At 36.6% G+C, this 23160-nt stretch overlaps 1 protein-coding gene across 1 annotated transcript in view; it reads left to right on the top strand.

Moving 5' to 3' along the window:
- KATNBL1 (katanin regulatory subunit B1 like 1) overlaps positions 1-23160 on the top strand; it is a 55681-nt gene that overhangs the window by 11411 nt on the left and 21110 nt on the right. Inside the window, exon 2 of the mRNA XM_069097666.1 lies at positions 22809-22936. Coding sequence (XP_068953767.1) covers positions 22823-22936 — 114 coding nt within the window. The 5' untranslated portion in view covers positions 22809-22822. The remainder of the gene's footprint in view (positions 1-22808; positions 22937-23160) is intronic.

Below are 23160 nucleotides of genomic sequence, written 5' to 3'. Positions count from 1 at the left end.
TGGGGATCTCTTTAAGGAGGTGATTAATAGATTCTTTCAATTTCACTTTTTTTGTCTTCTAGATCTAAGATATTGGGCTAGTTTTCCTTAATAATTTATTTTTTTTTTTTGGAGGGCAGTTAGGGTTAAGTGACTTGCCCAAGGTCACATAGCTAATTTTTGTGTTAAGTGTTTGAGGCCAAATTTGAACTTGGGTCCTCTTGACTCCAGGGCTGGTGCTCTGTTCACTGTGCCACCACACCGCCCCCAATAAATTCTTGAAATATGATGGCGAGGGTCTTTCTTTAATCATGCCTTGCAGGTAGTCCAGTAATTCTTAAATTCTCTCTTTTTGATATTATCCATGTCACTTGTTTTTCCAATGAGATCGAACATTTTCTTCATTTTGACTTTGCTTTATTGCTTCTTGATGTCTTATGGAGTCATTAGCTTCCACTTGCCCAATTCTGCTTTTTAAGGAATTATCTTCTTCAGTGAGATTTTATACATCTTTTTCTATTTGTCAAATTCTGCTTGTTAAGGAGTTATTTTCTTCAGTGAATTGTTGTGCCTCTTTTACCATTAGGCCGATTCTTTTTTTTTTATATGTTATTTTCTTCAGTATTTTTTGTGCCTCCTTTTTCAAGCTGTTAATTTTCTTTTCATAACTTTCTTGCATTACTCTCATTTCTTTTCCCAAGTTTCCTTCTAACAGTCTTATCTTTTTCTTTAACTCTTCTAGAAATTCTTGTTGAACTTGGGTCCAATTAGCATTTTTCTGTGAGGCTTTGCTTGTAGTTGTTTTCACCTTATTGTCTTCTTTTGAGTTTATATCTTGGTCTTCCCTTCCCTACCATAGTAGCTTTTTATGATCAAATTCTTCTTTTTATTGTCTGTTCATTTTTCCAGCCTATTTTTTTACTTTGAATATCATGTTGAAGTTGGACTTTGCTCACCTCAAAGTGAAGGGACACTTTCTCAAGCATCAGGCAAATTTTTCATGATGCTGTTTTCAGAGCAAGTTCTGGGAATCTGAAAATTTTTTGTGCTTCCAGAGTTGTATGATTCCAGGAGAAATGTAGTCATACTTTCTAGGTCTGTACTCTGGTCTTTACCCAGAAAGGGTCCCTGCTCCCTTGCATATACAAGTACTAGCCTTCCTCTTGTCCCTGTAACTATGACCAGGTCGCCTGCTCTCTTGCAGCCACAAGTGCTGGTGCTCCTCTCTTTCTTGTAACTGGGAACTGCCTTTTGACTGACCACAGGCACTTCTCTCTGCTGTGACCCTGAGCTGCTTATGGGCAGTAAAGCTGCCAAATAATGCCAGCAAAGGGTCCTCTGTAACCTGTTTCTGACCAGTCACCTGATCTGCTTACCATGTCTAAGTTGAAAGCTTCTAAAGCTGCTGCTGCTGCTGCTGTTCTGGCCACCTCTAGAACCTGCCACTGATGTTCTTGTTATGCTCTGGGTCTGCACCTAACCTGGTGTTAGGGACCTCTCCTACACACCTCTGAAGTTGTCTTAGGCTGGAAAAATGTCTCCCCTTTCTTGGTTCTGCTACTCCAAATTTTTTTGGAACAGTTATTTTTAAGTTACTTTGAGGAAAACATTGGGAGAGTTCGGTGGATGGCAGCCTTTATTCTGCCATCTTGGCCAGCCCATCAAGAGCAGTTCTTGCCAAATTAAACTGATTACTTTTTTTTTTTATAGGAGTACTAGATTGGTAGATCAAGAGAGTGCTATAGTTGACAAGTAAGTACTTACCCTAAAAGTGTTAGTCTTATAGAGGAAATAGGGTCATAAGAGGGTTTGGGACAAACATCCTAGAAATTGAAAGGATTTTTCTAGCCCTGTTTCATATCTCTGTATACACCCAAACTAGACTGTTCTCTGACTTCCATGTCTTTCAAAGTGAAAAAGCCGCCCTTCCTGTTTGGAATGTTCTCTCTTCTTGTGTTCACCTATCAAAATCCTTCTTATCAGGGGGTCAGCTCAAGAGCAGTCTCTTTTGTGAGGTTTTTTTTTTTAATATCTTCCAGCCAAAAGTATTTTCTTCCTCACTTTTTTGTAGGATATTTTGTCTCACTTTTTCCTTTTCCCCCATTGCAGTCTGTCTTATACTATACTTACTTGTGTGTGTGTTGCATGTAAATGTAAAAATGTAGAAGCCTGAGATTGTCTTTTTTTTCCTCCATTGTTCCCTCTCTAGTATCATAGTCTTGCATATAGTAGATCCTTATTAAAACTTTTGTGTGTGGTGGGGGGTTTTCATATCCATGATTGTGTCTGTCTTTGTATGGAATTAGTCATGGATGGGGTAGAAAGTTAGGAAAGCTTTCCATGCAAGAATTAGAATCGAGGGGCAGAGTCAAGATGGTGGAGTAGAAACAGCACTTCCTCAGGCTTCGACCTCCTCCAATTCATGTAAAAGGTGTCTCTGAAGAAACTACAGAACCCACAAAATGACACAGAGAAGCTAACCTCCCACTGAGGACAGCTTGGCAGGCCAGCAGGAAGTGGCCAGCAAAGCACTCTGGGAATTAGACTAGAGCAAATGGAAGCTAGTGACTTTATGAGAAATCAAGATACTATTAAACAGGTCCAAACAAATGAAAAAATAGAAGGCAGTGTGAAATATCTCATTGGGGAAACCACTGACCTGGAAAATAGATCCAGGAGAGATAATTTAAAAATTATTGGACTACCTGAAAGCCATGATCAAAAAAAGAACCTAGAAATCATCCTTCAAGAAATTCTCAAGGAAAATTGCCCTGATGTTTTAGAACCCGAGGGCAAAATAGAGGTTGAAAGAATCCACCAATCACCTCCTGGAAAAGATTCCAAAAAGAAAACTCCTAGGAATATTATAGCCAGGTTCCGGAAATCCCAGATAAAGGAGAAAATATCACAAGCAGCCAGGAAGAAACAATTTGAATATTGTTAACACAATCAGGATAACACAGGATCTGGCAGCTTCCACATTGAGGGATCGAAGGGCTTGGAATATGATATTCCAGAGGGCAAAGGAACTGGGATTAAAACCAAGAATCACCTACGCAGCAAAACTGAGTATCCTGTTTCAGGGGAAAATATGGTCATTCAGTAGAATAGAGGACTTTCAAGCATTCTTGATGAAAAAAGCAGAGTTGAATAGAAAATTTGACATTCAGATACAAGAAGCAAGAGAAGCATGAGAAAGTAAACAGGGAAAAGAAATCATAAGGAGGGGTGGCCAGGTAGCACAGCAAGTAAGAGCAACAGTTCCAGTGTCGGGATGACATGTGGATCGAATCCGGGCTCAGACACTAATTACCCACCCAGAAACACCTGGCCGTTTAACCTTGAGCAAGTTACTTAACCCCAATTGCTTAGGGGTGGCCAGGTGGCTCAGCAAGTAAGAGTACCAGCTCCAGTGTCGGGATGACCTGGGGATCAAATCCTGGAGCAGATACTTAGCACCACACCCAGAAATAACTGGCCGTGTAACCTTGAGCAAGTTACTTAACCCTGATTGCTTAAAAAAAAAAATCATAAGGAACTTATCAAAGTTGAACTATTTATATCCCTACAAGGAAAAACGATAATTGTAACTGATGAAACTTTTCTCAGTATGAGAATAGTTGAAGGGAATAGAAGTGTGTGTGTGTGTGTGTGTGTATACATACACATACATACATATATATGTCTATAGAGGAGGGTATATGGGCATATGAATACATATGTGAATGTGTGTATATATGTGTACAGGTACATAGAGGGCACAGGACCAATTTAATAGGAAGGGATGATCCTTAAAAGGTGATAAAAAAGTGAGAGAGGAATATAATGAGAGGAGATGGGGAGAGACAGAATGGGGTAAACTATCTCTATAGAAGAAGCAAGGGAAAATGGTTACAATGGAGGGGAAGAACAGGAACGCAAAAGGGAATGGGGTCAACCTTATTCTCATTAAATTTGGCTTAGGGAGGGAATGACATACACTCTAAATAGGATATCTTACCCTACAGGACAGTAGGGGGGAGGGTATCAGAGGGGAGATGATAGAGGGGAGGGCAGGCAGGCTGGGGGGGAGAGAAGTTGGAAGCATCCACTTTTGAAAAGGGACAGGGTCAAAGTAGAGAATAGAACAAGTTGGGGGCGGGATAGGATGGAGGGAAATATAGTCAATCTTTCACAATATATCCACTATGGAAATGTTTTGCATAGCTACACATGTACAACCTACACTGAATTGCTTATCTTCCCAGCAGTGGTGGATGACAAGGGAGGAAGGAAATGAATCTGGAATTCAAAGTTTTAGAATCAAATGTTTAAATATATATATGTATATGCTATTATTATTATTTTATATGTAACTGGGAAATAAGACATACAGGCACTGGGGTATAGAGATTCACTGTGCCCTACTGGAAAGTCGGAGGGGGTATGGGAGAAGATATAGGAGAGAGCAGATTGGAGGAGGGGATATCCAGTGGAATCGCTGTTTTGGGCTGGTGGGTAGGGGAAAAACGGGGAGAAAGTTTGTAACTCAAAATCTTGTGGAAATGAATGATGTTAACTAGAAGTTAATAAAGCATTTGATTAAAAAAAAAGAATTAGAATTATAAAGTCTTTGAGCTGTCAAGAACCTTAGAGGTTATCTCGTTTTGTTTTGTTGTTTGTGGGGTTTTTTGCCCTTCTTTTTTGGAGGGCAGTTGGGGTTAAGTGACTTATCCAAAGTCACATGGCTAGTAAGTGTGTCAAGTATCTGAGGCCGGATTTGAACTCAGGTCCTACTGACTCCAAGGCTGGTGCTTTATTCACTGCACCACCTGGCTGCCCCATTTTTTGGGGGGGGGGTTTATTTGTTTGTTTATTTTGAGGTTTTCTTGTTTTACAAATGAGGGAATTGAGGTCTAGACAGGTTAAACTAAATATAGAACTGTTGGTAGAAATTTTTTCACGTGGGGCTTACAGCATTTAGGGTTAGGGAAAGGGGCAGTGACATATTAGACAGTATGACAGTAGTTGGAGTTGTGCCAGGAGGGAGTGCCATCCCAGAGATAGAATTGTGGAAGTAGCAGCTGAGCCACTTAGGAATAGCAAAAACTAATAAAGGACTGTGTGTTGCAGGCCTGAAAGAAATACACTCTCCTTTGCATAAGAGTGTGTGTGCGCATGTGCTTGTGTGTATATACACACACACACACACACAGACACACACACACACAGACACACACACACACCTCTCTATGCTGATAACTGCAGAAAAGCCCCCTTTTGTCCCATGCTAGATGGTTTCGGCTAAGTGACTAATTTGTTGAAGGTCACACAACCATTCTGAGACAATCTCACTATGCCTTCTTATTCTATGCAGTTCTTGTCTATGTCTTCCTGTAATTTCCATAGTGTTCTTACCCAGTGTACATGGAGGTCTTTTTCTAGTTCTTTTTATTTTTACAAGTAATTTTAGATCACTAAGGCCATTTTATCTCTTATACCTCATTTTTACCACATGACCAACCCACCTCATTTTCCAGTTGTACAAATCCTTAAATTATCTTTTAATACTTTTGCAAATTATCCTTGATAATATATTGAATCATACATATACCATACGTTTATTTACCTGCCATTCAACTTTCTTTTTAAAATTCTTAGTAAAGTTTTTTTTGTAGTAATACTCTGGATTTCCTCCAACAAGAACAAGCAAGTATACTTTTCCCCATTATGGTTCTAGCTGGGGATGTGTCTCTTAAGCCCACTTTCTGTAATGTCCCTTCCCATTAGCTCTCTGTGATTAGCATACCAATTCATTTAACTATAATCAATTAGTTTCTACAAAGGGATATTTACTACCAAGATATAACAGGAAGGCAATTAAGTAGAAGCATAACCCTCCAACACCTGGGGGCACATTTTCTCTGGTATCACTACCATTGCAGTGGGTATTTGACTGAGGCAGGTTTCAGTTTCTACATAATGCTCAACCCACCAAGTTCATTGGCAAATGCGGCATGCCTGATGGGTGAATGAGTTGAGTTTTTATCTCTGCTATTGCTAGACTGGACTGGAGAGGTCACTTGGGATACAGCTCCTTGCCAGCAGGACTCTAACAAATCCCAGAATAGATTTTCACTCCTATACTTCTGGTGGCTTGCTCCCCTGAGCTTTTTAAAATGTTACAAGGTTATAGCTATTTCCAGTCTCCTTCATCTAAAAGCAGCAAAATATAAGAGAAACAGAAGCATCAACAGCACCATTATGTTTAAAGGCAGCAAGGTTTTCATGGGGAGATAGAGGCCTCTTTTTTTATCTGAGCTTAGTGCTTGCCTCCTCACTTGAATACAGTCAGACAGGAATTATGAAGAACCTACCATACATCTTGCCATTGCTCTTTGGGTCATTTGTGGTTTTTAGTCTTCTGAGATAAAAGTTTTCTGTCATTCACCATTGTATTGACTATATTGCTTGGCTGGGAGATTGTTGGTAGTTTTTTTTTCTTTTCAGTTACATTCATGTATTTTTTTTTACATACTAAACATTTGTAGATTACTCCTCTATTTTGTTCAGTCTCTTGTAACAAAGCAAAGATAGTTAAATAAAACAAATAACAGTGACCTCTGAAAGGTCATGCAATATTTCACATCTGTAGCATTTTCACCTCTATAAAGGATATTGCAAGAGTCTGTCATTAAATTTGCTGGAGACCTGATAAATCACAGTTAAGGGACATGATTTCTAGTTCTAGCTCTGTTATAAATTATCTGTGTGCCCTTAGATAAGTCATTTGACTACAGAGGGCCTCAGTTACTTTAAGTATAAAATGAGGATGTTGGACTAAACTAGATAATCTCTAAGATCTCTCCTAGCTCTACTATATTAAGGCATTTTATAATTTAGCAATCTAATAACACTAGCTAAAGAGTTGCTTTGATGTGACTTATTCTTAGTAAATATATGCTGTTCTCTTAGTATTCTTTTCCTTGATGTTCACAAGTCTATGGTTTAACAGTTAATTCTAGAATTTTGCAAGGGATGGATACCAAACTATATAGTTATATATAGATATATATAGTTATTAGATATTTTTCCTCTTTCAAAAGTCACTTTGATACTTTCCCTTGTCCATTGTTCTGTGATCTTTCCTTTTCTTTGTGATTCCTCAAAGATAACTGACAACATTGCCATATGCACGTCCATAAATTCTTTCAGAAGCATGTAGTATAATTTGCCTGAGACTGGAGACCACAACTCATTTAAAATCAGGTCTCTGTGTTTCTGTTGCTATTTCATTATCACTCTATTTGCTAATCATGTTTATGTGCATTGTTAGCCTTATCATTTGCACTGAGGGAGAAAATAAGAAAAACATTTAATAGTTCTACTTCTCTGTGTAACACACCATTTTCTTCAAGAATAGGTTTATCCTTTTCTTAAGTCTTATTCTGATCCTAAAAAAAAACCTTTTTGTTACCTTTAGTATTTTTTGCAAGGCTGAGCTTTCTTGACACCATTCTAAAATTTCGTGTGCTCCTTTGTATTTGTCCTTCATATTATGACTCTCTTTTCTGTCTTTTGTGAATTGTTAGCCCTTTCGCAATCTTAGCTGGTTGGAGAGAGCCACTATACAAGTACATTAATGTTTTTTTACTATCTCATTTTTATTAATATCTTTAGTTTTTACTCCATCTTCATTTCTAAACGTCTTCCCTACCCCCTTAAAGCTCTCTTGTAACAAAAGTTTTTAAAAAGAGAAAAAAGGTAACTCAGCAAAGCCAATCAGTACATCAGTCCTGTCTGACAGTTTATATAATATTCTACATCTATATTCATTCATTTCACAAACTACAGGAGCAAAGTACATTTTCTTAACTCCTTTTCAGGGCCAAGCTTGGTCATTGTAATTTAGTAACATTCTTTAAAAATTTTGTTCTTTTTTTTTTTTTTTTTGCTTTTTGGAGGGCAGTTGGGGTTAAGAGACTTGCCCAACGTCACATGGCTAGTTTTTGTGTTAAGTGTCTGAGGTCAGATTTGAACTCAGTCCTCCTGACTCTAGAGCCGGTGCTCTATTCACTGCACCACCTAGCCACCCCAAAATTTTGTTCTTTCTGTTGTCATTATTTCTATTGCTTTTCCTGGTTCCACTTATTTTATTATTTCAAATAAATCTTTCTATTCTCTGAATTCTTCACATTCATCATTTCTTAAAGTACAGTGGTATTCAATTACATTAAGTCCCTACAATGTTGAGTCATACCCTAATTGCTGGGCATCTAACCCAGGAAGATAAAATTTCTTGTCTGAGCCCCACAAAAGGTGCCACAATGAATATTTTGATGTATAGGGGACCATCTTTTGGGGGTATAGCAGTGGGACCTTTGCAACCTTTGGGTTTTACATGTCTTAAGCATTATTTTTAGTATAATTCCATATTACTTGGTAATGGTTGAACTAGGTCCCAGTTCCAGCAGTATTAAATTTGTGTGCCTGTCTTTCTATAATTTCTCTAATATTGACCATCAGTTGTAATTTTTGCCAGTTTTCTGGATGGAATATGAAAGTTCAGTGTTGTTTTCATTTGCTTTTCTCATTGGCAGTTTTAAGCAATATTTCATATGGTTGTTAATAGTTTGTAATTATTTTGACATCTTTTTATTCATATCTTTTGACCACTTACCTGACAAGAATGACCCTTAACTCTTCCATATATATGTTAATTTCCTATTTTGCCTTGAATATCAGACCTTTGACAGAAATATTTGATGCAAATATCTTCCCCTTATTTGATGCTTTTCCTAGCAGCATTTATTATTTAGTTTGTGGAAAAGCTTTTCTGTTTCATGTAATCAAAACTATTTTGTCTTTTCTCATCACCTTTATCCCTTGTTGGTTAAGAACTCTTTCCCTTGCCGTAGATATGAAAGGTAACTGATTTCTTTCTCTAAATTATTTTTTGATGGTTAACATCCAGGTCTTATAATCATTTTGCTCATTGTGGTATATAAGATAGTAGGACAAACTCAAATAGAAATGGAGCCTCTAAACTGTACCTAGGGATGCCTGTGTGCCGCATATCGACTTTAAAAACTACATTGTTTTATTGTATTTTTCTTTAGTTTGTTAATACATTTCCCAGTTATTTTTTAATTGGTTAAAGCTACAATCCCAAGTGGTTTGATACCTCTAATGTAAGATTCCATTCTAATTTCACTTTCAGCTAAATTACTTTTAAGTTTTCAAGGCAATTCTTGTGTAATACACATTTCTCTTAAGTATTTGTTATTTTGAGGTTTATTGAACAGTAGGTTATTGATTTTCATTGTTTCTGATTCTTTACCTAGATTGCTTCACTGACTTGCTTTTCTATTTTTTAACCAATACCAAATAATTTTGCTTACTATTTTATAGTATAATTTGAGGTCTGAAAGTGCTATTTATTCCTATTTTTTTCATTATTTCTCTTGAGCTCAAAGTTTTTTTATCTACTAAATGAATTTTGTTTTTTTACCTAGTTCTGTAAAATAACCTTTTTGAAATAACACCAAATCTGGACCTAACACTGAGCAATGAATATCCCTCCATTTAAATAATTTCTTTAAAGATTGCTTTATATGTGTATTTCCATAAGTCAAGTGTTTCTTGGTAGTTTGACTCCCAGATATTTGATTTATCTCCGTGTGTGACATTTCTCTTCTATTATTTTACCTTGATTTTCTTACTGCTACCTATCACTGATCTTCTAATAGCCAAATCCAATGACCTTTTCTCAGTATTATTCATCATTTGTGACCCCTGGAGCATTTGACACTATTGACCATCTTCTCCTGGATTCCCTCTTCTCTCCAGATTTTTATGACACTGTCTCTCTTGCTTTTCCTCCTGTTTAGCTACTCTCATTCTTTTTTTCCAGATCATCATCCATGTCACACTGCCTAACTGTGGATATATCTTGAGGTTTTACTTTGGTCCTTCTTTGCTTCTTTTTTCCTTCTTTCTGTTTTGGTGATCTCATGGACTTCAGTGGATTCAATTATCTCTATGAAAAGGATTCCCAAATCTTATATACCCATCCTGTTCTCCTGAGCTCAGGTCATACCTCACCAATTGTCTGTTTCATTTTAAAAATTAATAATAAGAGGGGCAGCTAGGTGACACAGTGAATAGAGCACTGGCCCTGGAGTCAGGAGGACCTGAGTTCAAATTTGGCCTCAGATGCTTGACATACTTACTAGCCATGTGACTTTGGGCAAGTCACTTAACCCCAGTTGCCCTCCAAAAAGCAAAAAAAAAAAAATCAATAAAAAGAAAAATTGTTACCAGGGGTGGGGTGGGCATGGAGAACAACCGTGTATCTTTAGTTTTAATGGCAGGAGTAGAATCAGTCAATCAACAAGCATCATTAAGTACTTTCTATGTGCCAGGAACTATGGTAGGTGCTGGTCATACAAAGACAAAGAATAAAATGATCCCTTTTTACCTACTACACATGCAGAGTTACAATAAAAAGGCTTTTTTCTCTTGATTCATATATATGATCTCATCATAAGAGGGAATCCTAGTGTGAAAGCCCCCTCCACCAATGCAGATCAACAACTAGAGACTTGGCTTGGGGCCACTGAGAAATTAAATGACTTGCCTCTGAGATACAGTTATGTGTCAGAGGCAGAACTTGAACCCAGGTCTGCCTTACTTTAAAACCAGCTTTCTCTCCACTAGGCCATACTACTTTTTATAGACAGGCATAAGTTAATTTAATCTTGTTTTTTTACTTTAATTATTGAAGATATAAGTCTAGGCAAGTCTCATTCCTTTGTGGTGAGCTTGCCTTCCTAAGTATTGTGGGCATGTAGGGAGTAGTTGAACACTCTTTGCCATTTAGAGTCTTTGACTTGGCTGCTGTCAAGGTAGACTATGAAAGATAATACCTTTTTATCTTTCATGTAGGAGATAGTTAATTCATACCTAAAGTTCCTTCTGCAGGCTACTGTTTTTCTTACCTTACAACACAGCAACTTTTGTAATGCTTTCAGAAAGACATTGAGCTGTATTTAATTATCCAGATAGCTATAAATGGAATCAGTGGTTTTTGTCTCTTCTCTCTGCTGCTCCTTGCTTTTTTTTTTAACTGCTAATGTTGGATTTTTTGTTAATATATAATTATTTTCTTTTCCATCGATTATTCTCATATTCATTTTTTACTCAAGTTAGTGTGTTAGAATTTCTGAATTTGAAGTCAAATCCTAGATTTGCTATTCAGTGTCTATGTGACCATGGACAAGTCAGCTTCCTTTTTTGGATCTCAGTATCCTCACCTCCAAAATGGAGGGTTGTACTTATATAAGCTTTGAGACTTCTTCCAGATCTAAATCTATGATTCTATAATACTACTTTCTTGGAATGTCATTGGGCTTATGAAATTGTGTTCCCAAGACTATCACCAAAAGCAGTTTGGGAATAAGATTATAAAATACTGTATTACACTTTTCTTCTGGAGAAAACATATTTCAGTGATCTGATTGAGCTGTGTACTGTAGTGTTCATGATAAAATGTGGAATTTTTCCTAAAATTTCTTTGATTCCATAGGAAAGTATTCTAATATACTATCTGACTTATTTAATATTTATTTTAAAGTAAAACCTAATAACCTGTTATTTTTTCTCCACAAAAACTTTTTCATTTGTATTACAGCTACTCTCAGATTTTAGATTTAAACCTTTTTTTTTCTTTTACTGGCTCTCTTTTTTTTTTATCCCTTTAAATAGCCTTGTCATTCTTATGCCTTTTAAAAGTTATGCCATCCTAAAATTTAAATAGCAATCTAATTAGAGCAAAGCTTTTTTAATTTCTGTTAATGCCTAATTGATTTTTATAGAAGTATGATACTTATGTATAGTCCTACTTTTAAGAGCCCATTTGTTATACATATAATACCAACTCACAAATGAGTTGGGTTTTAAAAGTTTATTTGCAAACAGATTTCTTGAAATTCAGATTTTATTGTTATACAAGAACAGTCTTAATAGTAACTAGGTAGCAATAATAATAGCTAATATTTACACAATAGTTTAAGAATTACAAAATGCTTCACTTACCAATCCCCCCAAAAAATCCTGTGGTGTAGATGCTATTACTTTCTCATTTTTAAGAATGAAGAAACTCAGGGAAGGTAAGTAATTTGCCCAGGATCACAAAGCTAGTAAATGTTAAAGGTAAAATTTGAACTCACGTCTTTCTAATTCCAAATCTGGTGCTCCCTCATATCTACCAAGAATAATAATACTATTTCAGCTACATTGTAAAGACTTTATGAGCAATGTTCGCAACCTAACAACCATTTATAACAATTTCTTTGCAACTGGAACCACATTTTGAAGTGCAATCTGGGATTATGCCCAAAGAATTATAAAACTTTGTATAACCACTGGTAACCACTTATTCTCTAGCTTGTACAGTGTTGCTTTTTCCCCACATGTGGTACTTATGCTTGTCACTGCTGAACTTCATTCTTCTTGTTTCTGAATCTTCATTAGCCTTCCACATTTGTCTTTGCTTATTCTCTCCCCCTTCTGTATGAGTACAACCTATCTTCAAAGACCTAACTTAAGTTCTGCCTCCTGTACGAAGTCTTTTCTGACCCCTAAACCAAAAATGTTATTTTTTTCCTTCATGTTTATACCACTTATTTTGTCGTTTAATTGTTTGGTGTTATTTTTTCTTGTCTCTCTGGTAAGCTCCCTGAGGGCTTTGTTATTTTTTTTTTCCTTTTGAGCTAAAACAACAGTTCAGCAAAAATTAAGCCCTTATGATGTGCAAGGCACAGTGCCATATGCAACATTGGTAGAATTTTGAGATTGGGAGAATGAGAGGATATCAAGATAAAAGAAATAACATGACCAGGAAGGTAAGAGAGCAGAGGCAGTTTTGCCAGATTCTTACATGTAGGGAAGAAATATAAAGCTGAACAGATAGGTTGGGACCAGATTTTGAAGGGTCTTTAAATACCTTGTCATTTGGGACGAGCCAGGGGAGTGATGTCGTTAGAAAGGTGTTTTTAAGTTTTAGTCTATAACAAGGAGAGACTAGAAGCAACAGGACCAGATAAAAAGTTAATGCAAAATCTCAGTGAGAGACAATAATGGCAGTGGGGATGGATGACCCCAGTCTGACTTCCCTTACCCTGATTGTTGAGTTCCTGGCTGGGATCACTGCTCACTACACTCCCAGCTCAGTTTACGTATCAGATTATACTACCACCCCACCAGCTGCCTTGCTCCCTCACAGTTACCCCTCCACCCGCCCTTGTTTGTTTTGTTTGTCTTCCTCTCTTAAAATGTAGGCTTCTTAAGAGAGAGGGCATTTCTGATTGGGGTGAACAGGAAAGGTTTCTTGTGAAAGATCAGACTAACAGTCTAAAGTAAGAGAGGGAGGGAATCTCTGGGGGCGGCGAGAAGGGAGTGTGCACTCCAGGCATGGGAAATAGCAAATGCCAAGCAAGAAGACAAGAGTGTCACTTGGGAGGAACAGAGAGACCACTTTTAGCTGAATCCAAAAAAAGGGAGGGAGAGTAATGTCCAAAGTAATGTCTGGAAAAATAGAACCTAGGTTATGTAGAGCTTTAAAAGCTAAATAGAGAAGTTTATGTTTATATTTAATTCTAGAGGCAATAGGAAGATGAAATTGGTTGTAGGGGAGTTGCATTATCAGATCTACACTTAAGGGAAATCATTGTTGCAACCTTGTGTAGTATGTACTAGAATGAAGAGAGACTAGAGTCAGGGAGAACAATTAAGAAGTGGTTGCAGTAATTTTTGTGAGAGGTGACGGAGGGCCTGACCTGAGATGGTAGCTCTATGAGTGAACAGAAGGGGTCACTTGTGAGAAGTGTAGTTGATGTTGAAATAGCAAGATTTGGTAACTGGTTGAATTATGTTTTGAAGAAGAGTAAGAAGTCAGTGATAATTTTGAGATTGTGAACCTGAGAGACTGGAAGGATGGTGATGTGATAAGGATATTAAGTGTTTTTGAGATGAAGAGACTAAGAGAAGAGGAAGTTCACATTGAAAACTTCATTTTTTTTTTTTTAAGTACAAAGAGGAAAGATCTTCAGCTGAAAAAGAGTAGGAGGCGGGGGTGTAATTAAGAAGGAATAGATTAGGAATAATTTCTTTGAGAAGTAAGATAGGGAATCAATAAGGGAGGAATAAAAGGACTGCCTTGCTACAATGAGCTGATGTTGGATAACATGAATTTATAATGTACCAGTCAGCATGGTTGTGAAACTTTTCCAGTTTCATGCAGCAGCTGGTGAGTAGGAGTGGAGAAGGTAGATGGTACTGAGGATTGGTAAGAGAACAGCAGTCAGACAAATGGGCAAGAGACTCAAGAGCAAAGGACAATGTTAAGTGGAAATGGATGACTCTAGGGTTGAGATTAAAGTGAGGAGGAAAGTAAAGTCAAGAAAAGTGGTAATGACCTGAAAAAGTACTGAGGCGTGGGAGCAGTGGAGGTCTCTTAAGGCAAAGAATAGATGTAGAAAGGGGTGAAGTATAGGGAGAATGGAATAATAACAGGGTATGGTCAGGTAGCAGAATGTCAGAATTTCTTACTAGGGAAGCATAGAACATTTGTGGATAATATCTAGACCAGACCTGCACAACTTGGCAGTAGGTAGGAGCCAAAATTAAAACAGGCCAAACTTCTTCAAGGCTGCAGATAGGTTAGACTAGAGACAGACTGTTGATGGTTGGTTACCTGGGTCGTGAGATAAACAAGAGAGTGCACAGTGGCAACCTTACATTTTTCGTGGGTGACCCAAAATTCTTTGGTGGGCCGCATGGTATGCAGTCCTGATCTAGACCTAGAGTATGACTGACCGTTCCTGTGTATGGCAGAAGTGAGGAGTAAGGGTGAGTGAGGAGTTTAAGATATTGTGAAGATTATAAACCTGAGACATTTGGAAAATAGTGTGAAATAGTAAACTCTGGGGGGAGATGTTAAAGGGAAAGATAATGAGTTCAGCTTTGGATGCTTGAGTTAAACTTTGAGTTTAAGTTGTCTCAGGACATCCGCTTGTAAAACCTTCCAATAAAGTCAGTTGTCAGAGCCTTTAAGTATCCAGGATCCCCTTCATGCCTTGATGAACCATCATTTGTGTGTATTATTTAGTGGAAAGAGTGCTAACATTGGAGTCATAAAGACCTAAGTTTAAAACTGCCTCTAACAATTACTAGCCTCATGACCATAAGTAACTTAAACTCCCTGAAGAGGTTTCCTCATTTGTAAACAGATACCTGTAGTATCTACCTCACAGAGCTGTTATGAGCCTCAGATGAAATCATGTATATGAATCTCTTTGCAAACCTTAAAAACACCATGCAAATGTTGGTTGTCAGTATAAAATAATTTATCAAGTGCTTTACATAGACTCGTTTGATTGATGAGTTTGTTAGTGGCCTTTTCCCAAGAACATGATAAATCTATGCCTTCCTAATCCATCTAGCATTTATTAAACAGCTCCTGTATGTCAGGGAAACATCAAGTAGTGCCTTAAAGAATGAATTGTATTACATTTTAACAGACTAGAAAAGGCTTGTTATTGATGTGGGAGTTTTCCCTGAGTCAGCTGTTTGTGCAGTCTTACCTTTGACTTGTCAGAGCTAAAATCAGAATTAGCAAAAATAATAAGAAAAATGTAGGGCATATAGTTGAAACAATTTAACATTTAATTTTTAAAACTATTTTACAATAATAAATGGAAAATAGACAATAAAATGACAGGGATCATAATAATTTTGTGAAAAGTTTAACCAGCATAAATTAATTACTACAACAAGAAGGCAAAACAGATCTCAGAAAGCACCTTCATCAGCAAACATCTCACTGACTTGCCAGATCAAGAGAGATGGCTTCCAAAGTCAACACCAGGCTAGAATATAAGCTTCTTTGTAAAATCTTACAAAGAAGAATGATGTATCATAATGAGTAATATCTCATAAAGTACTTAGGAACATTGGAGGGTGAAGCCAATTTAAAGAAAGGTTGACAAGAATCCAACTACATAAAGTCATCCCAAGGGTAGGTAAAATGGAATTAAGATATCAAGTAGAAGGAAAAAGGAAAAGATTTGTAAAAATTGTTATAATAATCATTATAACAAACTTTATCCTTTTCTTCAAGGATATTGAAACCAGTATACCTAATATCACAGACCTAGATGTCTTTAATAGAGGAGGTAGAAAAGTCACTAAGGAAATCAAAGACAAGAAAAGCAGACTAATTCGTTTAATTCAACCAAGTATGTATGGAGCGAAATCCACGCCAGAAGCAGCAAATCTAATGGAATATTATAAATCCTCATTCTCCTTGACTTCTCTGCAGTATGACACTGTTGACTACCTTCTCCTCCTGGATTTACTCTCGTATCTAGTTGATCATGACACTGTTCTCCCCTGGTTGCTTTCCTTACCTGTCTAACTTTTCCTTTTTAGTTTCCTTTGCTGATTCATCATTCGTGTCATGCCCCCAAGGCCCTCTTCCATTTCTCTCTACGTTAATTCTTGTTGGTGACGTCATCAGCTCCTGTGCAATTGATTATACATCTGTGCAGCTGATTCCTATTACTATATGTGCAGCCCTAGTTTCTTTTCTGAGATTCAGTTCTACATCATCAACTACCTACTGGACATTTCCAACTGAGTATTCTGTAGTTATCTCAAACTCAGCAACTTATCTTTTTAAAAATATTTTATTTTTCCCCAGTTATATGTAAAAACAATTTTTTAACATTTGTAGTTTTTTTTTTTAAGTTTTGAGTTCCGTATTCTGTCCCTCCCTTCCACTCCCACCTCCCTGAGACAGCAAGTAATCTGATATGGGTTATACGTGTGTGATCATGTAAAACATTTCCATATTAGTCATTCTGTGCAAGAAAACTAAAAAAAAAAAAGTGAAAAATAGTATGTTTGTCAGTATTCAGATACCATCCATTCTTTTTCTGGCGGTGGATAGCATTTTTCATCATTAGTCCTTTAGGATTATCGTGGATCGTTGTATTGCTGAGAAGAGACAAGTAACTCATAGTTTCTCATCATACAGTATTGCTATTCCTGTGTACAGTGTTCATCAAAACTGCCATTCTTCCAAACTTTACCTGCTTCTCTTGTAGGCACCATTATCCTTCCAGTCACCAAAGTTTAAAAACTTGGTATCATCTTCAATTTCTAACTCACACCCTATAGATAATCAGTTGCTAACAGCACTTGTTCCTTTTCTGCATCTCTCACATAGCCCCTTCTTCTCCACTCACACAACCACCACCCTAGTTCAGCTGTTCATAATATCTCACTTGGATCATTACTGTTGCTTTCACTTTGGTCTCCATGTCTCTAGCCTTTCCCCATTTTAACCATCCTTCATACACCTGCCAGAGTGGTTTTCCTAAAGTGCAATCTGATCATATCACTCACTCCTTTACTCAGTAAACTCTTAGTGGCACCCTTTTGCCCCAATGGGGCAATATAAATTCCTCAGTTTGACTTTTAAAGTTCTTGACAATTTGGTCCTGTCTTAACTTTTACATCTTCTTATACTTGACTCTACTGCTTGCACTTTGTTACACTGGCCTGATTCTGTGCTGTGCTCACAGTGCTCTATCTTTAGTCTCTACCAGGGATGGGGAACCTATGGCCTTGAGGCCATATGAAGCCTGCTCTATACCTTTTGCTCTACACTAGCCAAATCCTGTGCGTGCAATGCAATTCTTCCTAACCCCTGACTCTTGGAATCCTTGGTTTCCTTCAAGATTCAACATAAGTGCTACCTTCTTTATGAAGCTTTTCCTGGTTCTCCCAACTGCTAATGAATTCCCTCCCAAAACTATATATTTTGTGTAAATTTATATGTATGTGTACATTATCTTCCCCATTTAAATGTAAATAACTTGATGGCAGGAACTGTTTTACTTCTGCCTTTGTATCCCTAGGTATTAGCATAGTACTACTGTCTAATAACGGCTTAATAAATGCTTATTGACTTATTGATTGACACATTGGTGAGTGTTAAGGGGCTATTATAGCAGACATCTCAAGGACAGGAAAATACCAAAGGCATGGGGAAAAAAGTCTCAGACCTTATTAATAACAAAAAAGGGCAACTGAAAGAACATCAGTAACTACTGCCATATATACCTACTCTTCAATCTGTATGAAATTTTGGGGAGTCATCTCTGCATGAAATGACATCCTTGATAAGAGTGTTATTAAGGAAAAAAAGCAGGCTTTTGCAAGTAAAATTCAAACATCTTTACCATTTCAAAATTAACTGAAAGAGAAAATATGATGCCATTGTGCATATTGTTTGTTGATTATGGAAAAACTTTTATTCAGTAGTAAAAATGCTGCTTTTTTGTTTTTAGTAAGATGTCTCCCATCCATACATTAAAATCATCCAAAATTCCATGAAAGATGTAACAGCGGGGGAAAAAAATCTTATTCAGTTCAGTACAGATATGATGAAAGATGTCTAGCGTAGCGTCCAGGTTAAAGAGGTCATCCTGTAGGTGGTGATGTATTCCAGATTCTTTTTCTGTATAGATGACTGTATGCTGATTGCATCAAGGTCCATAGCTTTGAAGAGCCTTCTAACACTAAGAATTTGGCTTTACCATCACCCTGGAAAGAACCATGTGCACAGAAGATGTTCATCATTGCCCAGATTTCTACATATATTTGGATGGACCTCCTATAGATTTTGTCCCTTAGTTTGTATATCTGGTATAGTACAGCTGGACAATGAATTGGGTCCCAAATTAAACAGGAGGAAGAGAATTGGATTTATTGCTTTTGGAAAATAATAGAATGCCTTTAATGACTTTGTTTCCCGTGAAAGCAAAGCCTACATTATTAATGCTGATATTCTACCAGTGTTGCTATATCACAGAAATGTTGAACAAAAGTCTTCAAAGAATTAAGTTAATACTAATTATTATTAATAAATTAAATTAATATTAACAAATATCAATACTAATTAAAAGTTAATATTACATAAAGGGCAATGTTGTTTAGTCATTTTTCAGTAATGTCCAACTTTTCATGACCCCTTTTGATTTCCCTTTGGGAAACTGAGGCAAACAGAGTTAAATGATTTGTCCAGAGTCATACAGCTAGTAAGTGTCTGAGCCCAGATTTGAACTCAGGAAGAGTAGTCTTCCTGACTCCAGGCCCGGTGTCCTATTTGGTGTATCATCTATAAAGGGCAGTAGAGTGCCCCAGCAGGCTGTAGAATATAAATAATTATGAAATGTGAAGAACTAGTGTAAAAGATGTCATTAAGGAATTATATGATAGGAAGAGATGATGGACTGGACACACATGGTAAAAGGGAGGGCTGACAGGTGGACAGCCAGAATGTTACATTGATAACACTTGTGGTGACAGGAGAAAATAAGGAAGGCTTCTAGGCAAGGGTCAGCAAACTAGGGCCTGTGGCAAACTAAGAATGGTTTTTATATTTTAAAAATACAATAAAGCTTTATTTAAAAACTGCAATTACCATTCTTAGCTATAGGGCAATACCAAAAGAGGCCCTGCCTACCCCTGCTTAGCACATTGGGTAGAACTCCTATGGAAGATTTCTCTAGCTGAGGACATCATCCAGAGCATGCATGGGTGGGTTGTAGTTTGTATCACTGAAGGAACATCCAAATTAATGAAATCATAAATCCATTTGATTATATGTCAGCTACTGTGCTATGGCCAGAAATACCAAGGCAAAAGTAAAACAGTATAGTCATTAAGTTCTACCTCAAGAAAATTAGTCTGGTTGACTTTTATTCTAAAACTGATTATTTGCTTAACTAATTTAAAAGACTGGCAAACATTTGTTGGGAGCAGGTTTTCCAGGTAAAAAGGAGGCTTTTGTTTTGGACTGAGTGGTTTCAGTTTGATCTGTATATCAGTGGTGTATAAAGTTTTTTACAAGTTTTATGGATTATTTAAATTTGCAAATCACTCCTACATTTTGAGAAATCTCTTGTAACAAAGTAAAGCGGTTAAATAAAACTAATAATACAATGGCTATAAAAGAAATTGTAGGTTAATGAGAGGTACTGTGGATTGTGAGGAGCTAACAGTGGGACTAGAAGTCAAGAAGATCTTTGTTCAGATTCTCTTGCTGATACTTAAAAGATCCATGTGACTAGGGCAAGTCATTGAGCCCCTCAGAGCCTCAGTTTTCTCATCTGTAACGTGAAGCATTGAACTAGATGGCCTTTTCAGTCCCTTGTAGTTATAATTCTGTGTAGGTAACTGAAAGGCATTGCAAAAACTCTATAGAATGGTATTTCATAAGCTTTTCATACTAACTTTTTCTTTCTTTTTTTTTTTTTTGGAAAGGGGAAGGTAAGGCAGTTGGGATTAAGTGATTTGCCCAAAGTCACACACCTAGTGTGTCAAGTATCTGAGGCCGAATTTGAACTCAGGTCCTCCTGGCTCCAGGGCCAGTGCTCTATTTGCTGCACCACCTAGCTGCCCCTATGCTACTTAGCTGACCCCTAACTTTGTCTTTTTGTGGGTTGAGTTGGGATTCTGTGAGAATTTCAAGATTATTCTCTATATAATATGACTGTGTATTTGTTAAATGTAATTTTTGTTTCTATTTTGCTCTGAAATACCCTGTTTTCCACCTTCTTTCCCCAACCTCTCATACTGATTGAATCTTGCATTTTTGGATTCCATGAGTATATTTCAAGCCTAAAATTGTTCATTTCTTGAACAAACTAGTTTTGGGAAAATGTTGATCTAAAAGGTTTAGGCCAAGATTTTGAACCAGTTTATTTAAGTGCTTGGAAATTAAGCTTGTTGGCAGTCAGCTTAGGGTAATCATTTAAAATGCATAGAACTTAAACCTAGAAATGCATAAGGAAGTTTTTTCAAATATGACTAAGACCAGTTATCTTCTGCTAGGTTACTATAGATATTTTCACTTCACATGAAAAGAGAAACTATTCTATATTTACTCATGAATTATGAGGGTTATTTATTTGATTTTTTTAAAAAGGCTCATGTCTGTAATGTCATCAAATTAAGAGTATGTAGATGAATAAGGGAAAGACTAAGATATTTTTGCCCATAGTGTTTAAATGTATGGACCAGTTACATTGAAACACTTTAGTTAAGCATCTACTGATTGCTCAACACGTTATCTTTTTTTTTTTAATAATTTCTTCCTTTTTTTTTTTTAAGCTGTTGGGGTTAAGTAACTTGCTCAAGGTTACACGGCCAGTCATTTTGTGTGTGTGCCAAGTATCTGAGTCCCGAACCAATCCTGGGTCTCTCAATGCTGGGGCTGGGGCTCTTACTCACTGCGCCACCTGGCTGCCCCAATAATTTTTTCTTTATCTTTTGTTTTTATATAACTTCTATTTCTTAGTATATCCCTTGTCCTACCCTCTTTCAGAGAGCCAACCTTTATAACAAAGAATAAAAAAGAGGAAAAGTTCAGCCAAACTAACATATCAAAAGTCTGACAGCATGCAATGTTCCACACCCTGCTTATTTTGCCTTATATCAGCTCTACATCATCTTTTAGGAAAAAACAGTATAATAAAGCAGATTTTGAGCATGTACCAGGCATCCTTCAGACATATTATTGGAGCGAGTTAAATGACAAAGATTTGTTAAAATATGTTCTAGTAAATACCATCTCTCCAGGGACTTCCACACCACCTGACTTGATAGAGGCAGTGTATTACAGTGGAAAAATTCTTGAATTTGGAGTCAGAGAACCTGGGTTTGAATCTCAACTTTGCTACTTAATACCTAAGGATTTTAGGAAAATCACGTAACTCTCTTGGCTCTCTGTTTTCTCATCTGTAAAATGAAGGAGCTGAACTAGATGAACTTAAAAATCCTTTTCAGTTCTAAATTTTTTTTATCCAAAAGGTGATTCCTTTTGTTAAAGAGGTATAGACTTGAGTTAAGTGAAAGTTACCATTTAGGCTTAGTTCTATTTTTCAGCTCTTTTACAAATTAAAGTTTGTTTATTTAACCTAAACTCTTAGTAATATATTTCTAATCTTTGAACTCCAATTGAGTAAATGTTAATTAAGCACCTACTATGTTCAAGGCACTGAAAATCAAAAGATTAATTTATAAGCAAGGTTATATGAGTACTAGTAAAATCCATAAGTATTCAAAGAGCCACTTTTGAGAAACAATGATTGAGCTCTTGAGGTCAGTTATTGGTATGGTTTTTTAAAAAATAGCAACTCTTTACTATTTTTAAATGGTAAAATTGAATCAGCTGAAATTCTCCAAAATTCTCCAGCTCAAATATGAAGATGCTTTTGCTTATTGCAGTCTTATATCACAAACTGCTTTTCAGATTAAATGCATTAAATTTGCATTTCAAACAATATAATATATGCATCTCAAATTCAATATATTTAAAATAAAATTTATTGCCTTCTCCCCAACTTCCCAGCACTTATGTATTACTGTAGTGCACCACCATCCTTCCAGTCACCAAAGTTCACAACCTTGGTGTTATTCTTGGTGTTACACTTATTGGCTTCCCTAATCTTCAATACAACTTAAAGCTAATTATCATGTATTGCCAGTAGTCTAATGATTTGGTTTTTATAGTCACTTTTCTAGATTTCTCTGCCTGATGTGCCCCTCACTAAGGTTTTGTAAATAACAAAATAGAATTTACTTTGTGAATGAAGCGGAATGGGTGTGTGTGTGTGTGTGTGTGTGTGTGAGAGAGAGAGAGAGAGAGAGAGAGAGAGAAAGACAAATATTTCACTATTTGTAGTCAAAACTAATTTCTTTCAAATTTTGCCAACCAGGGATTTAAGAGATTATGGCATCTGAAGCCCACAATGATAGAAAACGGAACCTTTTGTATATTGAGGGCCATTCCATTGATCTTCCTAGGAAAAGGATTTCTCATTTCACTAATAAGAACATGAAGGAGGTATGTTAATATTTTTGTAAATTTCTCAGCTAATATGTAACAGATATCATGTCATAGAATTTAAACTTTTTATGCTACCTGGTGAGTTCTGGTTAACGTTTTAAACAATAGAAGAGGAATAATCTAGCATTAAAAAAAGTGTTCTCTATGCACAATGCTAATGCTTGTTAACCTTGGCATAGTTTTTTCTAAATCATGATGAAATTCTTATGGAAGAAAAAAAA

This window comes from Petaurus breviceps, unplaced genomic scaffold, assembly GCF_028583685.1.
Source record: "Petaurus breviceps papuanus isolate PSGF00001 unplaced genomic scaffold, PetGlider_PUasm1.0 37, whole genome shotgun sequence".
Lineage (NCBI taxonomy): Eukaryota > Metazoa > Chordata > Mammalia > Diprotodontia > Petauridae > Petaurus > Petaurus breviceps.
The sequence above is the reverse complement of the archived record's forward strand: the minus strand, read 5'-3'. Positions and strand labels throughout refer to the sequence as shown.